Source organism: Hyperolius riggenbachi, chromosome 9 (assembly GCF_040937935.1).
Source record: "Hyperolius riggenbachi isolate aHypRig1 chromosome 9, aHypRig1.pri, whole genome shotgun sequence".
NCBI lineage: Eukaryota > Metazoa > Chordata > Amphibia > Anura > Hyperoliidae > Hyperolius > Hyperolius riggenbachi.
In genome coordinates this window covers 35,706,859-35,726,771 of record NC_090654.1, presented here as the reverse complement: position 1 = coordinate 35,726,771, position 19,913 = coordinate 35,706,859, and the positions used below count along the sequence as shown (strand labels likewise).

Below are 19,913 nucleotides of genomic sequence, written 5' to 3'. Positions count from 1 at the left end.
GTCCTGTGCAAGAGTTTAGGTCCACTTGAAACACACAGTGCTCTATAGTAGCTTTCTACTATAATGCCCCCTCTATATACAGTAATCCTGATTAACCACTTGCCGACCGCACACTCATACCGTGCTGCGGCAAAGTGGTAGCTGGAGGACCAGCGACGCAGATCTGCGTCGCCAGGTGCCTCCCTAATTAATCAGGAAAGGCTGCTCGCGCGAGTGGCCGTTTCCTGTTAGATCACGGAGCGGGTCTCCGTGAATAGCCTGCGAGCCGCTGATCGCGGCTCGCAGACTAAATGTAAACTCAGGAGACGTATGTCTTCTTTGTTTACATTGTACGGCGCTGCTGCGCAGCAGCGCCGTAAGGCAGATCGGCGATCCCCGGCCAATCAGCGGCCGGGGATCGCCGCCATGTGACAGGGGACATCCTGTCACAGGCTGCACAGGACGGATAGCGTCCTGTGCAGCGCGGATCAGCAGGGGGGAGAGGTAGGAGAGGGAGGGGGGGAATTTCGCCGCGGAGGGGGGCTTTGAGGTGCCCCCGCAACATGCCTGCCCACCGGAGCGATCAGACCCTCCCTGCAGATCATCCCCATAGGGGGGAAAAAAGGGGGGCGGTCTGATCGCTCTGCATGCCACCTGATCTGTGCTGGGGGCTGCAGAGCCCACCCAGCACAGATCACAAAAAACAGCGCTGGTCCTTAAGGGGGACGTAAAGTCTGGGTCCTCAAGTGGTTAAAGTGCTTTTTCTATATACTGTAGTTGTTCTTACCGCATAGTGGCAATCATTGTAATGGTTCTTCCACTTAATGGTCCCTATTATAGTCCTCAGCCCATAAAGCCACCTAGTATTGCCATTTATTATAACTGCATTTTCCAGTGTGTTCCCTTATACAGCCGTACCATAACTCCCACACCCTATACAGCACTAGATGTCTGGCCACCAGTGCCTTTGCTGGGGTTACATTTGTATAATTCCCCTTGCACATAGTTATCCTCACTAGGGATGTGCTCACGAGTAATTACGAGTAGCTAGCTACTCGGATTCGTGATTCTAATGAGGCTTAATTGCCTCAGGTGAGCAGATGAGAGAGAGGGGGGGTTAATTACCCAGCTGCCCGCCGCTTCTATGCGTATCACAGCCTCGCCCGCGTCCAATGGGCCGCAATCCACGACTCAGTACCGCGCACTTTGGCCGGAAGGAGGAAGTGCGCGGTACTGAGTCGTGGAACGCTTCCAATGGACACGTACTAGGCTGTGATACGCATAGAAGGGGCGGGCAGCTGGGTAATTGAAGGGGCACTATGGCGAACATTTTTAAAATTTAAAATATGTGCAAACCTATACAAATAAGTACTTTTTTTTTTCGAGAGTAAAATGAGCCATAAATTACCTTTCTCCTATGTTGCTGTCACAGTAGGTAGTAGAAATCTGACATAAGTGACAGGTTTTGGACTAGTCCATCTCTTCATAGGGTATTCTCAGGGATTTATTTATTTTCAAAAGCACTTAGTGAATGGCAGTTGCTCTGTCCAACTGCCAAAAAACTGTGTAGTGAGCAGGGAAGCTGTCCAGCATCATTGTTTAAATCCTTTTCATGGAATATTTTTATAAAGAATAAAAGCCTTGCTGAGAATCCCCTATGAAGAGATGGACTAGTCCAAAACCTGTCACTTCTGTCAGATTTCTACTACCTACTGTAAGTGACGGCAACATAGGAGAAAAGTAATTTATGGCTCATTTTACAATGAAAAAAATGTACTTCTTATTTGTCTGTTTGCACATATTTTAAATTTTACAATTTTTCGCCATAGTTCCCCTTTAACCCCCTCTCTCCCAGCCACACACCTGAGGCAATTAAGCCTCATTAGAATCAGGAATTTGAGTAGCTAGTTGCTTGTGAGCACATCCCTGAACCTCACTATGGTTGTCTTGCTTATAATGCTACCTTCACACAGTAACCCTCATTATTATGCTTTCTACACTTTGGCTTCAATTCACTAAGCATTATGCATTCAGTAATGCCAATTTACTAAACCCATTGCTGCACTGAAAAGCAAAATGACTGACTAGGGAGGGAATTGCTGACTTGTGTGGTAAATACCTCAAGAAATTGCAATTCACAAAGATGAAAGCACTCAGTAGATGAAGCAACAGTGTTGTAGGTAGGTATTTACCTCCAGCTCTGACCAGCTGATAACTTGCATTGCCTATGCGGTAACATTGACAGATGTAGCAGACAGCCAATAGGGAGAGCCACACAGCCCTGCTTCTCACCCTGATTTGGTCTGATACCCTGGAAGGCGACGGGACTTTAGTCTGGCAGAGCAGGAGACAGAAACTTTTTAGAAGGCTTTTCTGCATCCCTTTAGATGTGAAGAGCTGTATACTCTTATACAGAAGAGTTCCCCCTGGTGGCTGCAGCACATCTACAGGCATGTACTGGACAGAAGGTCCTGACTCATGCACACAGTCACAGCTTCCTTAGTGGGCGTCTTGGTAAGGGCTGGTTCAGACGGACGTCTGCGTAGCGTCGCGTCTGGGGGCGTTGCGGCGGCTGCGCGGTCAGGCTTTCAGTAGCCTTCGGTCGCGTCGTGATGCGGTTGCGGTTTTTTTTTCCCGTAGGGGAACATTAGCCGTCGCGGTTGGCCGCTCGAACGCTCGCGAAAATCGGGACCCGAACACCGCGTTCGGGTAAAAGCGCGCAAAAGCTTGGTGTAAACGCTCCCATTCACTTGAATGGGAGCGTTTACCGCGACGGTCCGAACGCTTGCGGTAAACGCTCCGCAAGCGTCCGTCTGAACCAGCCCTAAAGCTCCCTCCCCCCCCCCCCTTTGGGGTTCCTTGAGATGTTATCCTTGCTATAGTGCCCATGTGAATAGTGCCATTCATTATAACTCCTGTTTACAATGCTCCTCACTATACTATACAATACAATAACATTTTTAAAGCTGTTTTCTCCCATAGGACTCAAAGTGCATAGATACTGTATGTCTCAGATCAATACAGGGTTGCAGGGTGGACTGTTACAGAGGAAATAGTCAGGTGTTCATAAATGGCAGACCAAACAGGTAGCTTTTCATTTTGGACTTAAATGCTTCCAGGGATGGAGCTGTTTTCATTGTGCATGGCAAGGTGTTCCAATGTGTAAAGGCAGCATGACAAAAGGCTCTGGCTCTAAAGGCTTTTTGATGCACTCTGAGAGTAGTCAATTTATTATATCCTTTTGAACTAGGTTTGGGAGAGCTGTGACGCAGTTGGAACAAATCCTTGAGGTATCCAGAACCCAGATAATATCTCTCCCCATTACGGTGCTAGATGCGTCTGCGCTGTAATATTTCCTTAATCTTCAACGTAATTGCCACTGCACCAATGGTAGGTTAGATATGTCGGAATCACCTTTAAGCCCCGTCTACACGAAGCGATGTTACTTATCAATAAGATCCGACAGGTCGGATCTTGCCACTGCCAATTCCCTGCTCATTCCCCACGAGGGGACAATGGCAGGGAATTGAGCGGAAGATAAGCGGCATCGGGCGGGGACGAGGGCGGATCGAATCCGGCGAGCGGGGACGCGACGGGTAGGCGCGGGGATGCGGAAGAGGCGATCCGGCGGCTAATCGAGCCGCCGGATCGCCTCGTGTAGATGGGGCTTTAGAGTCACAAGTAAATTGTAGACCACTCCATAAGATTCGCACCATCTAAAAAGTTCCTTTATTATAGCTCAATTAAACTGTAGCATAGCAAAAGATAAAAAGTCCATCTGTGGGTCTGTGCTATATTTTGACGCCCAGGCGTTTCGGGCCACTCCAGGTCCTTTTTCAAATCATTAACAGTCATGACCTGGTCATGATTTGAAAAAGGACCTGGAGTGGCCCGAAACGCCTGTGCGTCATCATATATTATTATTATTATTATTTAGTATTTATATAGCGCCGACATATTACGCAGCGCTGTACAGTGTATATATATATATATATATATATATATATATATATATATATATATATATATATATATATATATATATATATATATATATATATATATATATCTTGTCACTAACTGTCCCTCAAAGGAGCTCACAATCTAATCCCTACCATTGCCATATGTCTATATTATGTAGTGTAAGTACTGTAGTCTAGGGCCAATTTTTGAGGGAGCCAATTAACTTATCTGTATGTTTTTGGAATGTGGGAGGAAACCGGAGTGCCCGGAGGAAACCCACGCAGACACGGAGAGAACATACAAACTCTTTGCAGATAGTGCCCTGGCTGGGATTCGAACCAGGGACCCAGCGCTGCAAGGCGAGAGAGCTAACCACTACGCCACCGTGCTGCCCTTAGCACAGACCCACAGACCCTATAGCACAGACCCACAGATGGACTTTTTATCTTTTGCTATGCTACAGTTTAATTGAGCTATAATAAAGGAACTTTTTAGATAATGCGAATCTTATGGAGTGGTAATATTTCTGTAATAAAATATTAGAGCCCTGTTTACCGACTGTTTTTGACTCATATCTCTGCTCCTAATGTTATATTTCTTAGCTGTACTACACATACAAATCATTATATCATCATTTTTTTTTCCGCTTCAGTGTCTCTTTAACAATCAGTCCATTCACCTATTCACCTATCCTGCTCAGCACTGCTCCAGCTTATTCACCTCCACGGTCAGAACTGAAACAGATCAGTCCACCCAAAAATAAGGTTTCAGTTAGAGGTGGGGCCTTTTGAACAAGTCATCTCTTATTTATCTCTAGGATTCCGGCAATGAGATATCTTCCCCCAGTAGTTCCTGACTCAAATTAAAGAGACGCTTGTCAGCCAATCAGGTGCACTGTCATACACCCTTTGCCTGCTGTACCATACCTAGCAGGAATTACATAGATTAGCATTCAGGTGGGAGGCTTCGGTTGGACGCAATCGTGAATTGCGTCGTTTAACAGGGACGCCCCGTGTAGGCACATCTCCCACACGGTCCCCTCCCTAACCACTCACCTGTCAACCGCATCGTAGAAGCTGCAGCTTCTACGATGCGGTTGACAGGTGAGTGGTTAGGGAGGGGACCGTGTGGGAGATGTGCCTACACGGGGCGTCCCTGTTAAACGACGCAATTCACGATTGCGTCCAACCAAAGCCTCCCACCTGAATGCTAATCTATGTAATTCCTGCTAGGTATGGTACAGCAGGCAAAGGGTGTATGACAGTGCACCTGATTGGCTGACAAGCGTCTGCTGGCCAGATAGAGGCAGGATATTGCTCTGACTGGAAGTTAGCAATTGTGTTTGTTGCAGTTGGCATTCAGTTTAGAGGTGGTGGGGTGAGTTCCCTGGAGGTGAGAGGTCCAGGGCTTGCCCGCACTTCCCTCTAGGTGTCGCATGGTGGTTTGGGGGCCCCAGTGAGTGAGAGAGACCTGGGGCCCCTGGGCTGTCATGTGGACCAGTGTTTGTGATTTCAAATTAAAGAGATCCTTAATTGAAAATTAACTGATGAGATAAACAAAATCTATCCTCCTCCTCCTAAATAGGACTCCTTTTTTTTAGATATCCCACAGTTTTATGTTCTGTTTACAAACTTAAAGTAGTTTTATTGGCTTGGTTCAATGATACAGTGTTCCTGTGTCGCAGAAAGCTAAAACATATGATCTATTGCCATTTTTCTCTATCCCCTGCTTTCAGAAGCCTCATTCTCTGCCAGGAAAAGTGTTTTAGGCTGTAACTCCTTATGCGTGAGGGACAGCATAGTCGTCTGGGTCCCGACTGGATGGTAACTGTAATTTGCATGACTGAATGTTCACTCAAGCAGAGAAAGAAAAGGAACACACAGCGTAGGTATTTGTATGCTTGCCATTGTACATGTCTGCCTCATCATGTCACGTGTCCTTTAAGGTTCCCTTTAAATAAACAAATGATCCAACCGGAATTGAGAGAGCCTTATGAGATGGACACAACATATACATAGATTTGGGAACTCGGGAGCTCAGAAACCTCACTGCTAAATTCCCCAAAAGATAGAAAAATATGCTTAATGTGGACCCGAACTCTTGCACTGGACTGAAGGAAAACAGAGAGAAATGCACCCTGTATGTATTTAGAAAGTTAAGCCTTTCTAATCCCCCCTCATCTGTGTCTAATCACTAGTTGTAATTTGATCCCTCAGCTGACTGCCACAGCAGAGCAGCTAATTTGTAAGCATAGGATGTTAACCCTATGTCAGCTGCTGGCTGTGTGGGCACAGGATGTCTGCGGGGGACCATTAGAAACCCCAAGTAAGTTCAACTCTTTATCCTTCTAGCCCCCTACTGTAGTCCTTTAAATGTTGTTATGCTGTTGCTTATCTTTTAGAGCAGAGAGGAAGTTCTGGGTTCAGGTCCGCTTTAAGCTTTCGGCACGCACCAAACACTGAAATGTCACAGCGGAGTGACCCAGCAAGGAACAGTCGTCTAATGCGTATGTTGCTTTACCAGCATGATTCCTCCTGCTGAGAGTTTGCTGTGTAGGAATGATGAACCTCCGCTTTCCCCTGCGTCTGTCCATTATTCCCAGACAATGCAGCATTCAGCTCGCAGCTGTGGAGGAGGCTTCCTAGTCAGTCAGCACAGTTCTCATTCATTCATTCAGTGCCAGTTGCCCCCTTCTCCTCCTGTGCGCTGTACTCAGTGACTGCTGCATCTTCATTCAGGAGAATCTCATCTGTGGACAGAGAAATGTGATAGCTGGAATGGCTGAGTTGTCTTTAATCAGAATCACTGTTACACTCTTGGTTACATCGAGGATCAGTAACCTAGACGTCCTGTGCCCTATTCACTTCCTGTGTATCACTCAAGGAGTGTGCAATCAAATCGGTGACAATGTCCAAACACTATTCAATTAAATGGTCTACACAGGGCATGTCCCAAGTCCGGCCTGGGGGCCAAATGGGGCCCGCCAAGCCTTTTCAGGTGGCCCTCAAAGCTCTTAACAGTTGTTAATTCCATGCGGCCTGCAGGATGTAGCTGTAGTGCCACATGCAGGGGCCATTCTGACTCCCCCCTTTGCTCACCTGTAGATTAGCCACCATTGTAACAGTAACAGCCACTGATTAGCAGCCACCACTATGCCAGCAGCAGTAACAGCCACTGACTAGCAGATGTCACTGTGCTAACTGCACACAGTATATGGGTTATCTACTGTGTAAAGTTTTTATTTGACAAAATGTCAAAGCCATAGTGTATCTAACGGCAATAAGCAAAAATTGTTTGATTTTACCAGTTAGGCCCCCTAGCACTCTCAAAACCGCAATATGGCCCTTGGACTGCCATCAGAACTACTGCGCCTGCACAGTACCGTCCTGATGACGTCTGCCAGACCACATGACCCATGCTGTGGAGCGCACAAGAAGCCGACCCAGAAGCTGACCTGGCGAGGTTGGCTTCTGCAGCATAGAAGACAGGGAGCCACCGGAGCTGCGGCGGGGGCACAGTACAGCTGCCAGGGGCTGGAGGAAGCCCCAGGTGTGTGGATTTAAAAAAAAAATATGTTTGTACCTGGACGTATCCTTCAATGATCGCTTTGGTTTACACTGCAGAGTGGTAAAAGAAGTTAGGGCACCCTTGATAAACCTGAATATAAAGTTTCTTCTTTAAAGGGAACCCAGAGGTAAGAGGGATATGTAGTCTTACACGTTTGTTTCCTTTTAAATAATGCACATTCCCTGGCTGCCCTGCTGATCTTTTGCCGCTAATACTTTAAAGGGCACCTGAAGTGTGAGGGAAATGGAGGCTGCCATATGTATTTCCCTTTTAAGCAATACCAGTTACCTGGCTATCCTGCGGATCCTATGCCTCTAATACTTTTAGCCATAAGCCCCGAACAAGCATATGCATATGAGGTGTTTCTGACATTGTCAGATCTGGTAAGATTAGCTGCATGCTTGTTTTTGGTGTGATTCAGATACTGCTGCATGCTGGGATTGTTTAAAAAGAAATAAATATGGCAGCCTCCATATTCTTCTTTTTTCAGTTGGCCTTTAAGCCACAGACCCTGAACAAGCATGCAGTTCAGATGTCTATGACAAGATTAGCTGCATGCTTCTTCCAGGTGTGTGATTTAAACCCTACTGACCAGAAAGATCAGCAGGACAGCCAGACAACTGATATTGTTTCAAGTACTACTGTAGGGGGAAAAAAAAGAGTTGAACTTATCCAGGGGTTCTAATGGTCCCCCGCAGACATTCTGCTCCCGTGCAGCCACTCACCGATGCTCTGGCCCCGCCTCCGGTTCACTTCTGGAATTTTCGACTTTAAAGTCAGAAAACCTCTGCGCCTGCGCGGCTGCGTCCTCGCTCCCACTGACGTCACCAGGAGTGTATTGCACAATCCCAGTACAGTCTGTGCCTGCACAGTATGCTCCTGGTGAAGTCAGCTGTAGCAAGGGCACGGCCGCGCAGGCGCAGTGGTTTTTTGACTTGGAAATTCCAGAAGTGAACCAGAGGTGGGGCCGGAGCATCGGTGAGTGGCTGTGCAGGCGCAGAACGTCTGCGGGGGACCATAAGAAGCCCCGGGTAAGTTCAACTCTTTTTCCTCCTACCTCTTACCATAGTCCTTTAAAGGGAAATAAATATGGCAGCTTCCATAGGTTTCACACCTCGGGGTAATGGCCAATTTCAAGGCTGTGATGTACATTTCCTGGCTTCTGCTCTGGACTAGAGACAGCCAGTGGAGTATCATGCATGCTTGTTCCAGGGCAGCATCACCATAAAGAGTGAAGGCAAGATCTGCGTAACAGCCTTTAATCCTTTACCTTTTAGAAGTGCGTCATGGGTGACGGCTCCTATGTATCTTTGCTGACATGTTTGCATGAAGCTGAGCATTGTCTACTGGTGATAAGAAGGGAGAGGTGCACGGGGGTAAGATTGTGTGAGCAGTAACCTTTATACAGAGGCTGTACATCTCTGGCCTGAGTCACAGACTCATGTGAGCGTCTGTGCCACAACCTCGCACTTCCTGTCACACTCTGCTGATAACTGCATTAGCATTACCATCACTGGGCTGCAGCTGTTGTTATATATCCCAGGAACTCAGAGCCCTCTGTGCAGCAGAGTCCAGTGCTAGGAACAGCTGAGATACAGCTCAGGACCTTCAAACTCCCAGGCCATTGTTAGTCTCATGGGGATGAGGAAGCCAGGTGCATGTGGTTTAGTGTTAGTCATGGACTGGCATACTAACCAGTATAATCACCTTTTAAAGGGGAACTGAAGAGAGAGGTATATGGAGGCTGCCATGTTTATTTCCTTTTAAGCAATACCAGTTGCCTGGCAGCCCTGCTGATCCTCTGCCTCTAATACTATTAGCCATAGCCCCTGAACAAGTATGCAGCAGATCAGGTGTTTCAGACTTTAAAGTCCGATCTGACAAGACTAGCTGCATGCTTGTTTCTGGTGTTATTCAGATACTACTGCAGAGAAATAGACCAGCAGGGCTGCCAGGCAACTGGTATTGATTAAAAGGAAATAAATATGGCAGCCTCCGTATACCTCTTACTTCAGTTCCCCTTTAAGAAAATGTTTTTCTTTGAAGGGAAGGTCCGAGTACTTTAAAAATAAAAAAAAATCCACTTACCTTGGGCTTCCTCCAGCCCCCTGCATCCGCCCTGTGCCCTTGCCGCAGCTCCGGTGGCTCCCGGTCCCCTCCGGTGTAGATGCCGACCTTGCCAGGTCCGCCTCCGGGTCGCTTCTCCTGCGCTCCAGCATTCGGCTCACTGGTTGCGCTGATGTCATCCGGACTGTACTGAGCAGGCGTAGATAATCTCAGTGCGAGAGAGTCACTCGCGCAGGCGGAGGGGACCCCGGGCCACCGGTGGTGAGCGGAGCTGCGGAGAGGGCACAGGACGGCTGGCAGGGGCCGGAGGAAGCCCCAGGCAATAGGATTTTTTTTATTTTCAGAGCTCAGATGTTTCCTTTTAAAGGTTATGCTGTTGCTTATCTTTTAGAGCAGAGAGGAAGTTCTGAGTTCAGGTCCGCTTTAAAATATTTAGTAGTAAGTCATTGTAGAATCATCCATACTTGAAATGCTATGTGTGCTACAGCCATTGGTCGTAGTCAGTTGTTGTACATAAATTGATGTGTGTGGATAGGCTCAGTCTGTGCACAACTCTTTACTCTTTGAAGAATCGGCTCTGATCGCTGTTGTGCTCATCAGCTGATTTTCTTCCAGTTCTATTGTCCTTTTCTATGCTACATGTACATGCGGATTGTCAGGTCACTAACATCTAAAGTCTGTACAAAAGGGGCATAAATAAAGTAGACCTATTATGCTTAGTACACACGATGCTGATCACTTCTTTACGAAATCACTCAGAAAAACATTCAGGAATCAGATCTGACCTGTCAGAAGTAATAGATTTGACTGTCAATCTGATGAACAATTGCATGGTATATACTAAGCATCAGGAGAAGCACCCAGAAAATGATTCTTGCCTTGTTAGAGATACTGAAGCGAAAAAAAAATTATATGATTTGTATGTGTAGTACAGCTAAGAAATAAAACATTAAGATCAGATACATCAGTGTAATTGTTTACAGTACAGGAAGAGTTGAGAAACTCCAGTTGTTATCTCTATGCAAACAAGCCATTAAGCTCTCTGTAAGGTGCCCATACACTCGTCAGATTGGCAGCAGACAGATAAGAAATGCATCTGATGATCTATCTGATGCGTTTTTAGAACATTTTTTACCAGGATAGAATTCCAATAGATTTCAGTTTGAAATCTGTTGAAATTCGATCTGATGGCATTTTTTTGCCATCAGATTTCCATTAAGGCCAATGCAAACTGATAAGCAATCTCATCAGATCGACCTAAATTTTCCACCCTGCTAGTTCGATGGAAATCCATCGAAATCGATCGAAATCGGCCGTCGATCGGTCGATTGGTCAACCGATTTGCGATCGATCGATCGATCGATCGCGATCGATCGGTCGGCCAGAAAATCGGCTGAGTGTATGGGCTGCTTAAAGGTGGCCATACACTGGTCGATGTGCCATTAGATCGACCAGCTGACAGATCCCTATCTGATCGAATCTGATCAGAGAGGGATCGTATGGCTGCCTTTACTGCAAACAGATTGTGAATCGATTTCAGCCTGAAACCGATTCACCATCTGCTGAGCTGCTCCTGCCGCCTGTCCCCCCCGTATACATTACCTAAGGCTGGCTCCCGGGCATCTTCTCCGCATTGCACGGCTCTGTTCCGGCTCCATCCCGGCGCTTCCTGTGTTACTCCGTGACCAGGAAGTTCAAATAGAGCGCCCTCTATTTGAACTTCCTGGTCACTGCAGTGACACAGGAAGCGCCGGGATGGATGGAGCCGGAACAGAGCCGTGCAGCGCGGAGAAGACGCCCGGGAGCCAGCGTCAGGTAATGTATACCTGATCGGATCGGCCGCCGCTAGCGACGCGCACTTTACCCGCGGGCGATCGAGGGTAATTTCCCGCACGGCGCGATCGACGGACCGATCCGATTTCGGGAGGAAATCGGATCGGCGGCTGCGTTTACCGCGAACGATTGGCAGCAGATTCGATCCCATGGATCCCATGTACAGGTGTCACCTATGGATGATGATGCAATATCTCTAGTGGTGGACATCTTGGCTGCAGCAAGGGATATATGTGAAAACAGGAGATTAGAGAATCTATTGCTAAACCCATTGCAACACTTAGGATTGCCAATAGGTTGAATGTAAGTAAGTATGTTTTGCCTTCTTAAAACAGAAGGTATTCCCCAATAAGGTGAATGACCACCTGTGTCCACAGCCGAGGGATATCCTCAGCAATCCGAAGACTGAAGATATGGCTAAGTACATCCCCACCTCCCCTGTTATGTTTTACTGCTTGTGATTTTTCTATATGTGCAATACAGGAGATGACTGTCCCAGCTCATTAGGCTCTGGTTTATGGGTAGTGATGTCACCTTGCAGCAGTGATAAGGTGGGGGGTGGGGGGGGGAGATGTCGCATGACACCAGACAATCTGATAATGCTGCCATCATCATGCTGTACTCTGGCCTCATTCACTTTCCGATAACAGAACATTTGTCTGGAAAACCAACTCATGGAAACATTGAGAAACACATGAGAGCATAGATTGAGAAAAGTGATACATCTTTCATTTCACTCATGGCTGTGATCTAAAGATGCCCATACATTACTCAATTTTCATGGTCAATCTACCTTCCAATTCAATTATTGTATCAATGCGCAGGAGAATAGTGTGTTCCCAAAATTTCTTGATCGGACAGGATGGAAAATACTGGTCGGTCGTGAAGGAATCGACTAGTGTTCACATGATTTCGATTGACATAGAGTCAATGTTTGGTTTCAGATCAATTAGTGAAGAATTATTGCCAGGATCTTGTTTGCAGTGTGTGGGCTGCTAGTCGATTTACTTTCCATCAACCACACTGTTTTCGATAGCTCAATTATTTCAATTGCTTAATCTCTCGATGGAAAATAAAATAATGTATGGGCACCTTAAAGCAGTAGGATTAGCCATACTATGCCAGGGAAAAAACACATATATAAGTAGATAAATACTTGATCTACTTACATAACAGATGTATTGTACTGTCCACGTTTTGATTGCAGTGAATTTATATAGTAAATGAAAAGAATTCTGTTCCTGGTGGGAACCATGTCTTTTGCCCACAGTTTGAGGCTAAATACTGATGTCATTTCTTTCCCTTTTTTTTTTTCTTTTCTCCTCCAATCGCTGAGTCACCTCAGCCTTGCTTGTAAACACAAGTGAGCAGAGGACCATGTTTCAGCTCGGCAGGGAAATAAAGGGAAGAGGAGGGATATATTATAGATAAAAAAAAAAAAAAACAGCAGGCAACTGCAATGGCTATTAGAGGGCCAGTGCTCCTAAGGTATGTGATAGCTCCAAACCATAACAGCAGAAAAAGGTTTCAATGCAGGATTAGCATCTTTATCACTTAATCTCACTTACTCACTTGATTTTTATGGTGACAATCCCGCTTTAAAGTGGACCTGAACTCAGAACTTCCTCTTTACTCTAAAAGATAAGCAACAGCATAACAAAGCATAAAATATTTGTTACAGCTGATAAAATCCTGGAATAAATCTGCAGTATGTCTACTTCCTGCTTTCATGGAGCATCCTGCTTTCTTGGAACATATTGTTAACATCCTGTTTACAAATTATCTGCTGTGCCGAGGCAGCCAGCTGATACAGCTGAGAGATCAAATTACACTTGCAATTAGTCACATATGAGGGGGAATTAGACAGGCTAAACTCTCTAAATGCATACAGGGTGCATTTCTCTGTTTTCCTTCTGTCCCGTGCAAGAGTTCAGGTCCACTTTTAAGAGAACCCAATGCAAACCTAAAGACAAAAAATAGATACTTACCTAAGAAGAGCGGAAGCTTCATCCTAGGTAAGTATCCTCATTCTTTTATTTTGCCTCATCTCAGGTAAGCTTTAACAGAGATACTGTATTCATTCAACAGCATAGGTTTCAGCATAGGCATTCCCAACCAGGGAAACAGACATAGGTGACATCGCCACATCTTATTAGCAACCCTGTGTGTTGCAGTAGATTCTCTAATATCCTGCTTTCACGGGAATTCCTTGCTGAGGCCAAGATGCCCAACACCAGAGGGATTGCTTCTAATGCACTCAGCTGTGACAAAACTACAAATCCCCTCATACCTTTGCCTCCCCGAGTTATGCTTAGAATTGTCAGAGTATTGCAATGCCTCATGGGACTTGTAGTTCCGCCACAGCTGGAGTGCCAAGGTTAGCCATCACTGATCTCGTGTGTGTACAGCCAACCCACGAGGTTGCTCAAGGCCCGTACCACTATGCAATTTTCACTGCAATTTTTCAGATGACCGTCTAATTTTTTTTTTCAGAGCAACAAGTGATCGGTTCCACAATCTCGCGGCGTGGGTACAGGCGCACGTTCACAAGAAAGACATTTGGTGACACGTGGCGATAGCGACCATCACGACGGATCGGATGTTTTATTCCCAATGACTCCCGCGCAAAGTACTGCAATCGTCTGACTTTCAGTTCGCTCTCGTCGTGTGTTCCCCCGTGTAGGAAGTTGGATGGGGAACCTCATTCGTAGGGAGGCGTCGCTGTGAGGTTCCCCAATCCATCGTCAGGTTAGTATTGAGCTTTAGAGATGCTGTGTGACAGTTCTCCAAGCGACAGATGAGCAGATTGTTCTTGCACTGGAAGACGCTCTACCATGCGCTGCCTTGATTTCCTTCCTCTCCCTTCCACTAAACAGTACAAGCCCAACAGTGCCGCCCGAATGATCAAGCACGATCGCTGTGGGTGTCAAACATTGTCTTTAATTTTGATGGTGCTCTAATTACTCACTGAGTGCCCAAATCTCCTGCACTGGTTTTGCTGCTCTTGAGTTTTTTGTTTCTGGACATTCTAGGTCACAGTTCCCCAACCCTGTCCTTTAGGCCCACCAACAGTACATGTTTTGCAGAAAACCACAAACGTGCACAGGTGGGGTAATCCGTGTCTCAGCAGAGCCGATTACCTACCTCTGTGGATTTCCACAAAGCTTGCACTGTTGGTGGGCCTTGAGGACAGGGTTGGGGAACGGGTAGAGGGTCCAATTTAGATTTTATTTTTTTTTTTACATACTTTTGGGAGGCAAAGAGAAAAGTATTTTTGTGGCTAAATGCAGTTCAGCTTTACCAGCTCTGCACACACTGCAGTGTGTATCGCTTTGCTTTGTTTTTTGTTGTGGATTTTTTTTCTTGGTTGTTTTGTTTTCGATCTGTGTGCTGGTTAGCCACCAACCACCGTCCCGTACCACTACCTCTGTCCTGTGTGTGTGTAATTTGCAGCCATTTTATCATGGAATGTACAGTGCTGCGCTGTGTGCTGGCTCTCTCCATTCTGAGGGTAATGCTGATAAGCAGTGATAATGGTCTTCATATGTTTCTGAAAATGAATGTTTGATGTGATGAGCAAATGCTGTGAAAAATGTGATTGCATTGATCATTGCTGAATGATTTCCAATCCTCAGGGCTGTGGAGTCGGAGCAATTTTTGGGTACCTGGAGTCGATGGTTTCTTAAACTGAGGAGTTAGATAATTTTTGTACCGACTCCACAGCCACTCCACGGCATGTCCACATATGCAGAGACGCTTAGACTACATAAACCACTTTGTGAGGTCTCATCGTCATTCTCAATGGTCGGACCAGGGCACATCTCGGTGGTTAACTCTCTTTCAGCTCTCGTCTCCATATCCTAAATATGTTATTGTGTCTCAACACGCCGGAAGGTGTCAAAATCAAACCACATCACCATACTCCGTTCGTTGCCATGGCGACGGGGGAAGCCCTCAAGGAAATCCTGTTCAGAACGGGATTTCGTTATGGGCAAGCGGCGATCGGTGGGTACGGGTGGGACGCCGTAGGGAGGGGGGAAGCATGTAGCTAGCGCTAGGCTAGCTACATGCTATAAAAAAAGTTTTTTTGAAAAAATCCCTCCCGCAGCCGCACTCATCATACCGCCAGAAAGGTTAAACAGTAGAGCGCCCTCTACTGTTTTGAACTTCCCCGACAAGAAGTAAAGTGAAGCTGCAGCCCAGAGCGGAGAAGAGACCGCAGAAACCGGGGGACTCGCGGCAGCTCCACAGATTGTGAATCGATTTCATAGTGAAATCAATTCAAAATCTGTTTGCAGTGTAGGCAGCCAATAGATCCCTCTTTGATCAGATTAGATCACAAAGGGATTTATCTGCTCGTCGATCTAGTGGCAATCGACCAGTGTATGGCTGCCTTTAGTTTCTAGAGCTTACTGATAGCCAACGTTCACACCTTGCATTCAAACCAGATGCACCAAATTACTGTACCATTGTTGGAGGTTTTTTGTTTCCAAAATAGTTTGCATTCTAATTACTAAGTACTTGAACCTCCCACCACGATGAGGTCATCCCCTGCGGGAAGGACCCTAACCTCTAACTAAATTAAAAAAATATGCATAACCTGGGTGCGACTAGACGTGACGTCTAGCCATGACCGTACCGCTGCACATCATTATGTGTGATTGAGATATATATATATATATATATATATATATATATATATATATATATATATATATATCTCAATCACACATACTGATGTGCAGCGGTACGGATATATATATATATATATATATATATATATATATATATATATATATATATATATATATATATATATATATATATATATATATATATATATATATATATATATATATATATATATATATATATATATATATATATATATATATATATAATATAGCACAGGGAGCACAGGGCTAGACGATCCTGACTAGTGATGTTCATGTCTAGGAGAACTCATGGAGACGATTAGTGTTTGAGGACCTCGTCCCTCGAGGATTGGAGTAGACCTCACTGAGTTAGTGGGTCCCCATGGATGTAGGTTTACTGACCATGTAGAGTGTAGTGGAGGTCAGTAGTTGCTGTTATATTGGGTGCAAAGGGGTCTGTCTTGGAACGATGTTAGTTTTGTGTGATAGGATGCGGTTGGGGTCATTGGAAGCTGGATTTGAGAGTTGTAGATGGTGTGTACTTGGGCTGGGGTGCTGTAGGCAGGGCTGTGGAGTCAGAGCAATTTTTGGGTAGTCTGAGTTGGATGATTTCAACTGGTGAGTCGGGTGATTTTTGTACCCATTCCATAGCCCTGCAAGGGCTGTGGAGTAGGAGTCAATGAGTCGGAGCAATGTTTGGGTACCTGGAGTCGGGAGTCGGTGGTTTCATAAACTGAGCAGTCAGTCTGAAGATTTTTGTACTAGCTGTAGGTGATGTATGCTTAGTCTGGGGAAGTTCTGGTGCATCCCAGGGAGTTATGCGGATGATGTATGCATGGTCTAGGGTGGGATGTGGAGCTTGGCGTCAGAGTTTGGCAGGCTGGCGGATATCTGTTTTGCCTGATAGCAATTTAGGTATGGATTTGAAGGTAATAAATCACTGTGTGTTGTGTATGTTGTTACAGGCTGTTCACTGTGTGTTGTGTCAGTTTGTATATTTGTTGCCGACAACCTACATCCTGGCCAATCGCGTTTCTCCAAGAAGCTACAGGGATTGTGGGCGGGGCTGATGATATCGCTATAATGTTGGTAGCTAAACCTGTACCTTTTCTCCCTCTTAACCCCTTTCTGCCTCTCACTCTGCCATCCCCCTCCCTCTCCTTCCCAGGACCTCTCATCCAGCTCGGAGAGTCTCGATAGGCCGTTTACCTCCGTAAGTGGACGATTTTTATGTCGTTGGCTGGCGGGGCTCTAACTGGCTTCTCTGTCTTCCATAGCAGCATTTCCTCTGCAGGGATGTCATGGGTCATTCCACCCAGAACTGGCATTTGTTACAGGTGGATGCACTAAGGTTTAATCACTCACTGACTTACTCCTCTACAGACATTGTCCCGCCTCCAACCACCGGACACGCCTCTTAAGTGCTCACTCTCACAGGGAGCACAGAGCTAGACGATCCTGACTAGTGATGTTCATGTCTAGGAGAACTCATGGAGAAGCATGTGATCTGTTTGATCAGCTGATAGATTTGTAAAGCTCTGATTTGCTGCAATCACATCCTGCTTTAGCACATGATCATGAATAGCAAATCAGAGACTTGCATATCTACCACCTGACCAAACTGATCACATGCTTCTCCATTAGTTCTCCTAGACATGACAGGACTTCCCACCTCTGGAGGGCGGTGGAGAGCTGAGGAGTATGTGAGCGGTTCACAAATCGGCATCCACCAATAAGTGAACTGGATATTTTGGATGGAGTCACCCATTAAAGTGTAGCTCCACATCTGTGGTAAAAAGGGTATTTTACAGGAGGGCAGTGATCATATCAGCATTGCAAATATATTCTACCTATCTGCTAGCTGCTGCCAATACCTGAGGAGCCTGTGCTGGCCTAATTGGAGATTAGAGAGAAAAAGCCTGTGGTACGCTAGTGGCGGGTGTTATTGTGAACTCAAAATGTAACCTTTCGATGAAACTATTTAAAAGGAACCCGAGGTGAGAGACACGGAGGCTGCCATATTTATTTCCTTTTAGGCTACTTACACACCAAGACGTTGCGTTAGGTGCTACGTTAAGGTCGCATAACGTGCACCTAACGCAACTCATAGTGGGGTTGTAGCTGGACGTTACATTGAGCCGCGTTGAGCGGCTCTTCACACGTCCTGTGACGCCGTGATGCGTACTCTTGGATGCATGCGGCATCACGTGGTCCCGCCGGCTCCAGGAAGTAAACACTGCACGTCGCACCGTGCAGTGAATATTAATTAGCCATGTGCCTGGCCGAGGAGGAGGAGGGGGAGACCTCCTCCTCCAATACTACTGAGCATGTACAAACAGTCTAATGCGGCTTAGCCGCGTAGAACGCACAGCATGCAGCACTTTAAAATAACGTGAAGCGTTACAATGTAACGTAACGTGGGCACTGTGAACAGCCCATTGATTTTTCATTACTGTGCGGTGGGCTGCGTTACAGGCTGCTCTAACGTGCGCCTGTAACGTCTCACTGTGAAAGCAACCTTAAAGAATACCAGTTGTCTGGCTGTCCTGCTCATGGTCAGTAGTGTCTGAATCACACACCTGAAACAAGCTTGCTGCTAATCCAGTCTGACTTCAGTCAGAAACATCTGATCTGCTGCATGCTTGTTCAGGGTCTATGGATAAAATTATTTGACAGTGGATCAGCAGGACAGCCAGGCAATGTGCACCGATTGATCACTTCGATTGATTCCCATCTGGAAACTGTCATGAGGATTCATCGGGCGTGCTGGAAAATCTTGATCGCAAGTGCTCAATCGAGAGCACAGCGATAACGGTGTCCGATTTTCCCGACAAATGATGGACCCCCGTCCAGTATTAAACAGTGGTGGAGATCTGTTTCCTGTTTGCTGTTTTTGGAAATGAACATGTTATGATTTCGGGGGGGGTTGCAGCTTTTACATTTTGAGTTCACAACAAATTTCCTCTAATATTAAAGTGCCACAGGTTCTCTTTATTATTTAGGGGATGGAGGGATTTCTCAATAACATATTTAGTACTAAGCAGTTAGTTCCTTTTCTAAAGTTGCACTGTTAACCACTTTAACATTTTAATTGCTGGCATTTTATTTCTTCAGCAGTTTAGCATCTATTTACAAAGTTGCATATTGTACTGCCCTGCTATTACCAAATGTGTCACAGAGATGGAGTAACACTTTAAAGGATACCCGAGGTGACATGATGAGATAGACATGGGTATGTACAGTGCCTAGCACACAAATAACTATGCTGTGTTCCTTTTTTTCTTTCTCTGCCTGAAAGCGTTAAATATCAGGTATGTAATGCCGGGAATACACGGGTCGATCCGGCGGCCGATTAGCCGCCGGATCGACCCCAGCCGCGTCCCCGCTCGTCCGCGTGGATCGATTGCCGCTCGTCCCCGCCGGCACTTCCTTATCATCGCTCGATTCCCTGCCATTGTCTGCCGGCGGGGATTGAACGGGCGGGGGTCGAGCGTCTTGATCGGGCCAGCTGAATATTATCAGCTGGCCGATACACGGTACAGAAACGTACCGTGTATCCCCAGCATAAGAGGCTGACTCAGACAGGAAGTAACAACAGTGTGACCCACACTGATAAGAAATTCCAACAGTAAAACACTTTCCTAGTAGAAAATGGCTTCTGAGAGCAAGAAAGAGATAAAAAGGGGAAAATCTTATCAGTGAGGGTCACACTGTAGTCACTTCCTGTCTGAGTCAGGACTGAGTCAGCCACTTACATACCTGATATTTAACTCTTTCAGGCAGAGAAAGAAAAAAGGAACACAGCATAGTTATTTGTGTGCTAGGCACTGTACATACACATGTCAGTCT

At 46.0% G+C, this 19,913-nt stretch overlaps 1 protein-coding gene across 4 annotated transcripts in view; it reads left to right on the top strand.

The window, feature by feature from the left end:
* Positions 1-19,913, top strand: part of PI4KB (phosphatidylinositol 4-kinase beta) — a 77,026-nt gene that overhangs the window by 19,549 nt on the left and 37,564 nt on the right. For 3 of the 4 annotated variants that reach the window (XM_068252483.1, XM_068252481.1, XM_068252482.1), the window contains exon 3: positions 17,233-17,277. The exons of the other annotated variant lie outside the window; for it this stretch is intronic. In XM_068252483.1, coding sequence (XP_068108584.1) covers positions 17,233-17,277 — 45 coding nt within the window. The remainder of the gene's footprint in view (positions 1-17,232; positions 17,278-19,913) is intronic. 4 annotated transcript variants of the gene reach the window in all.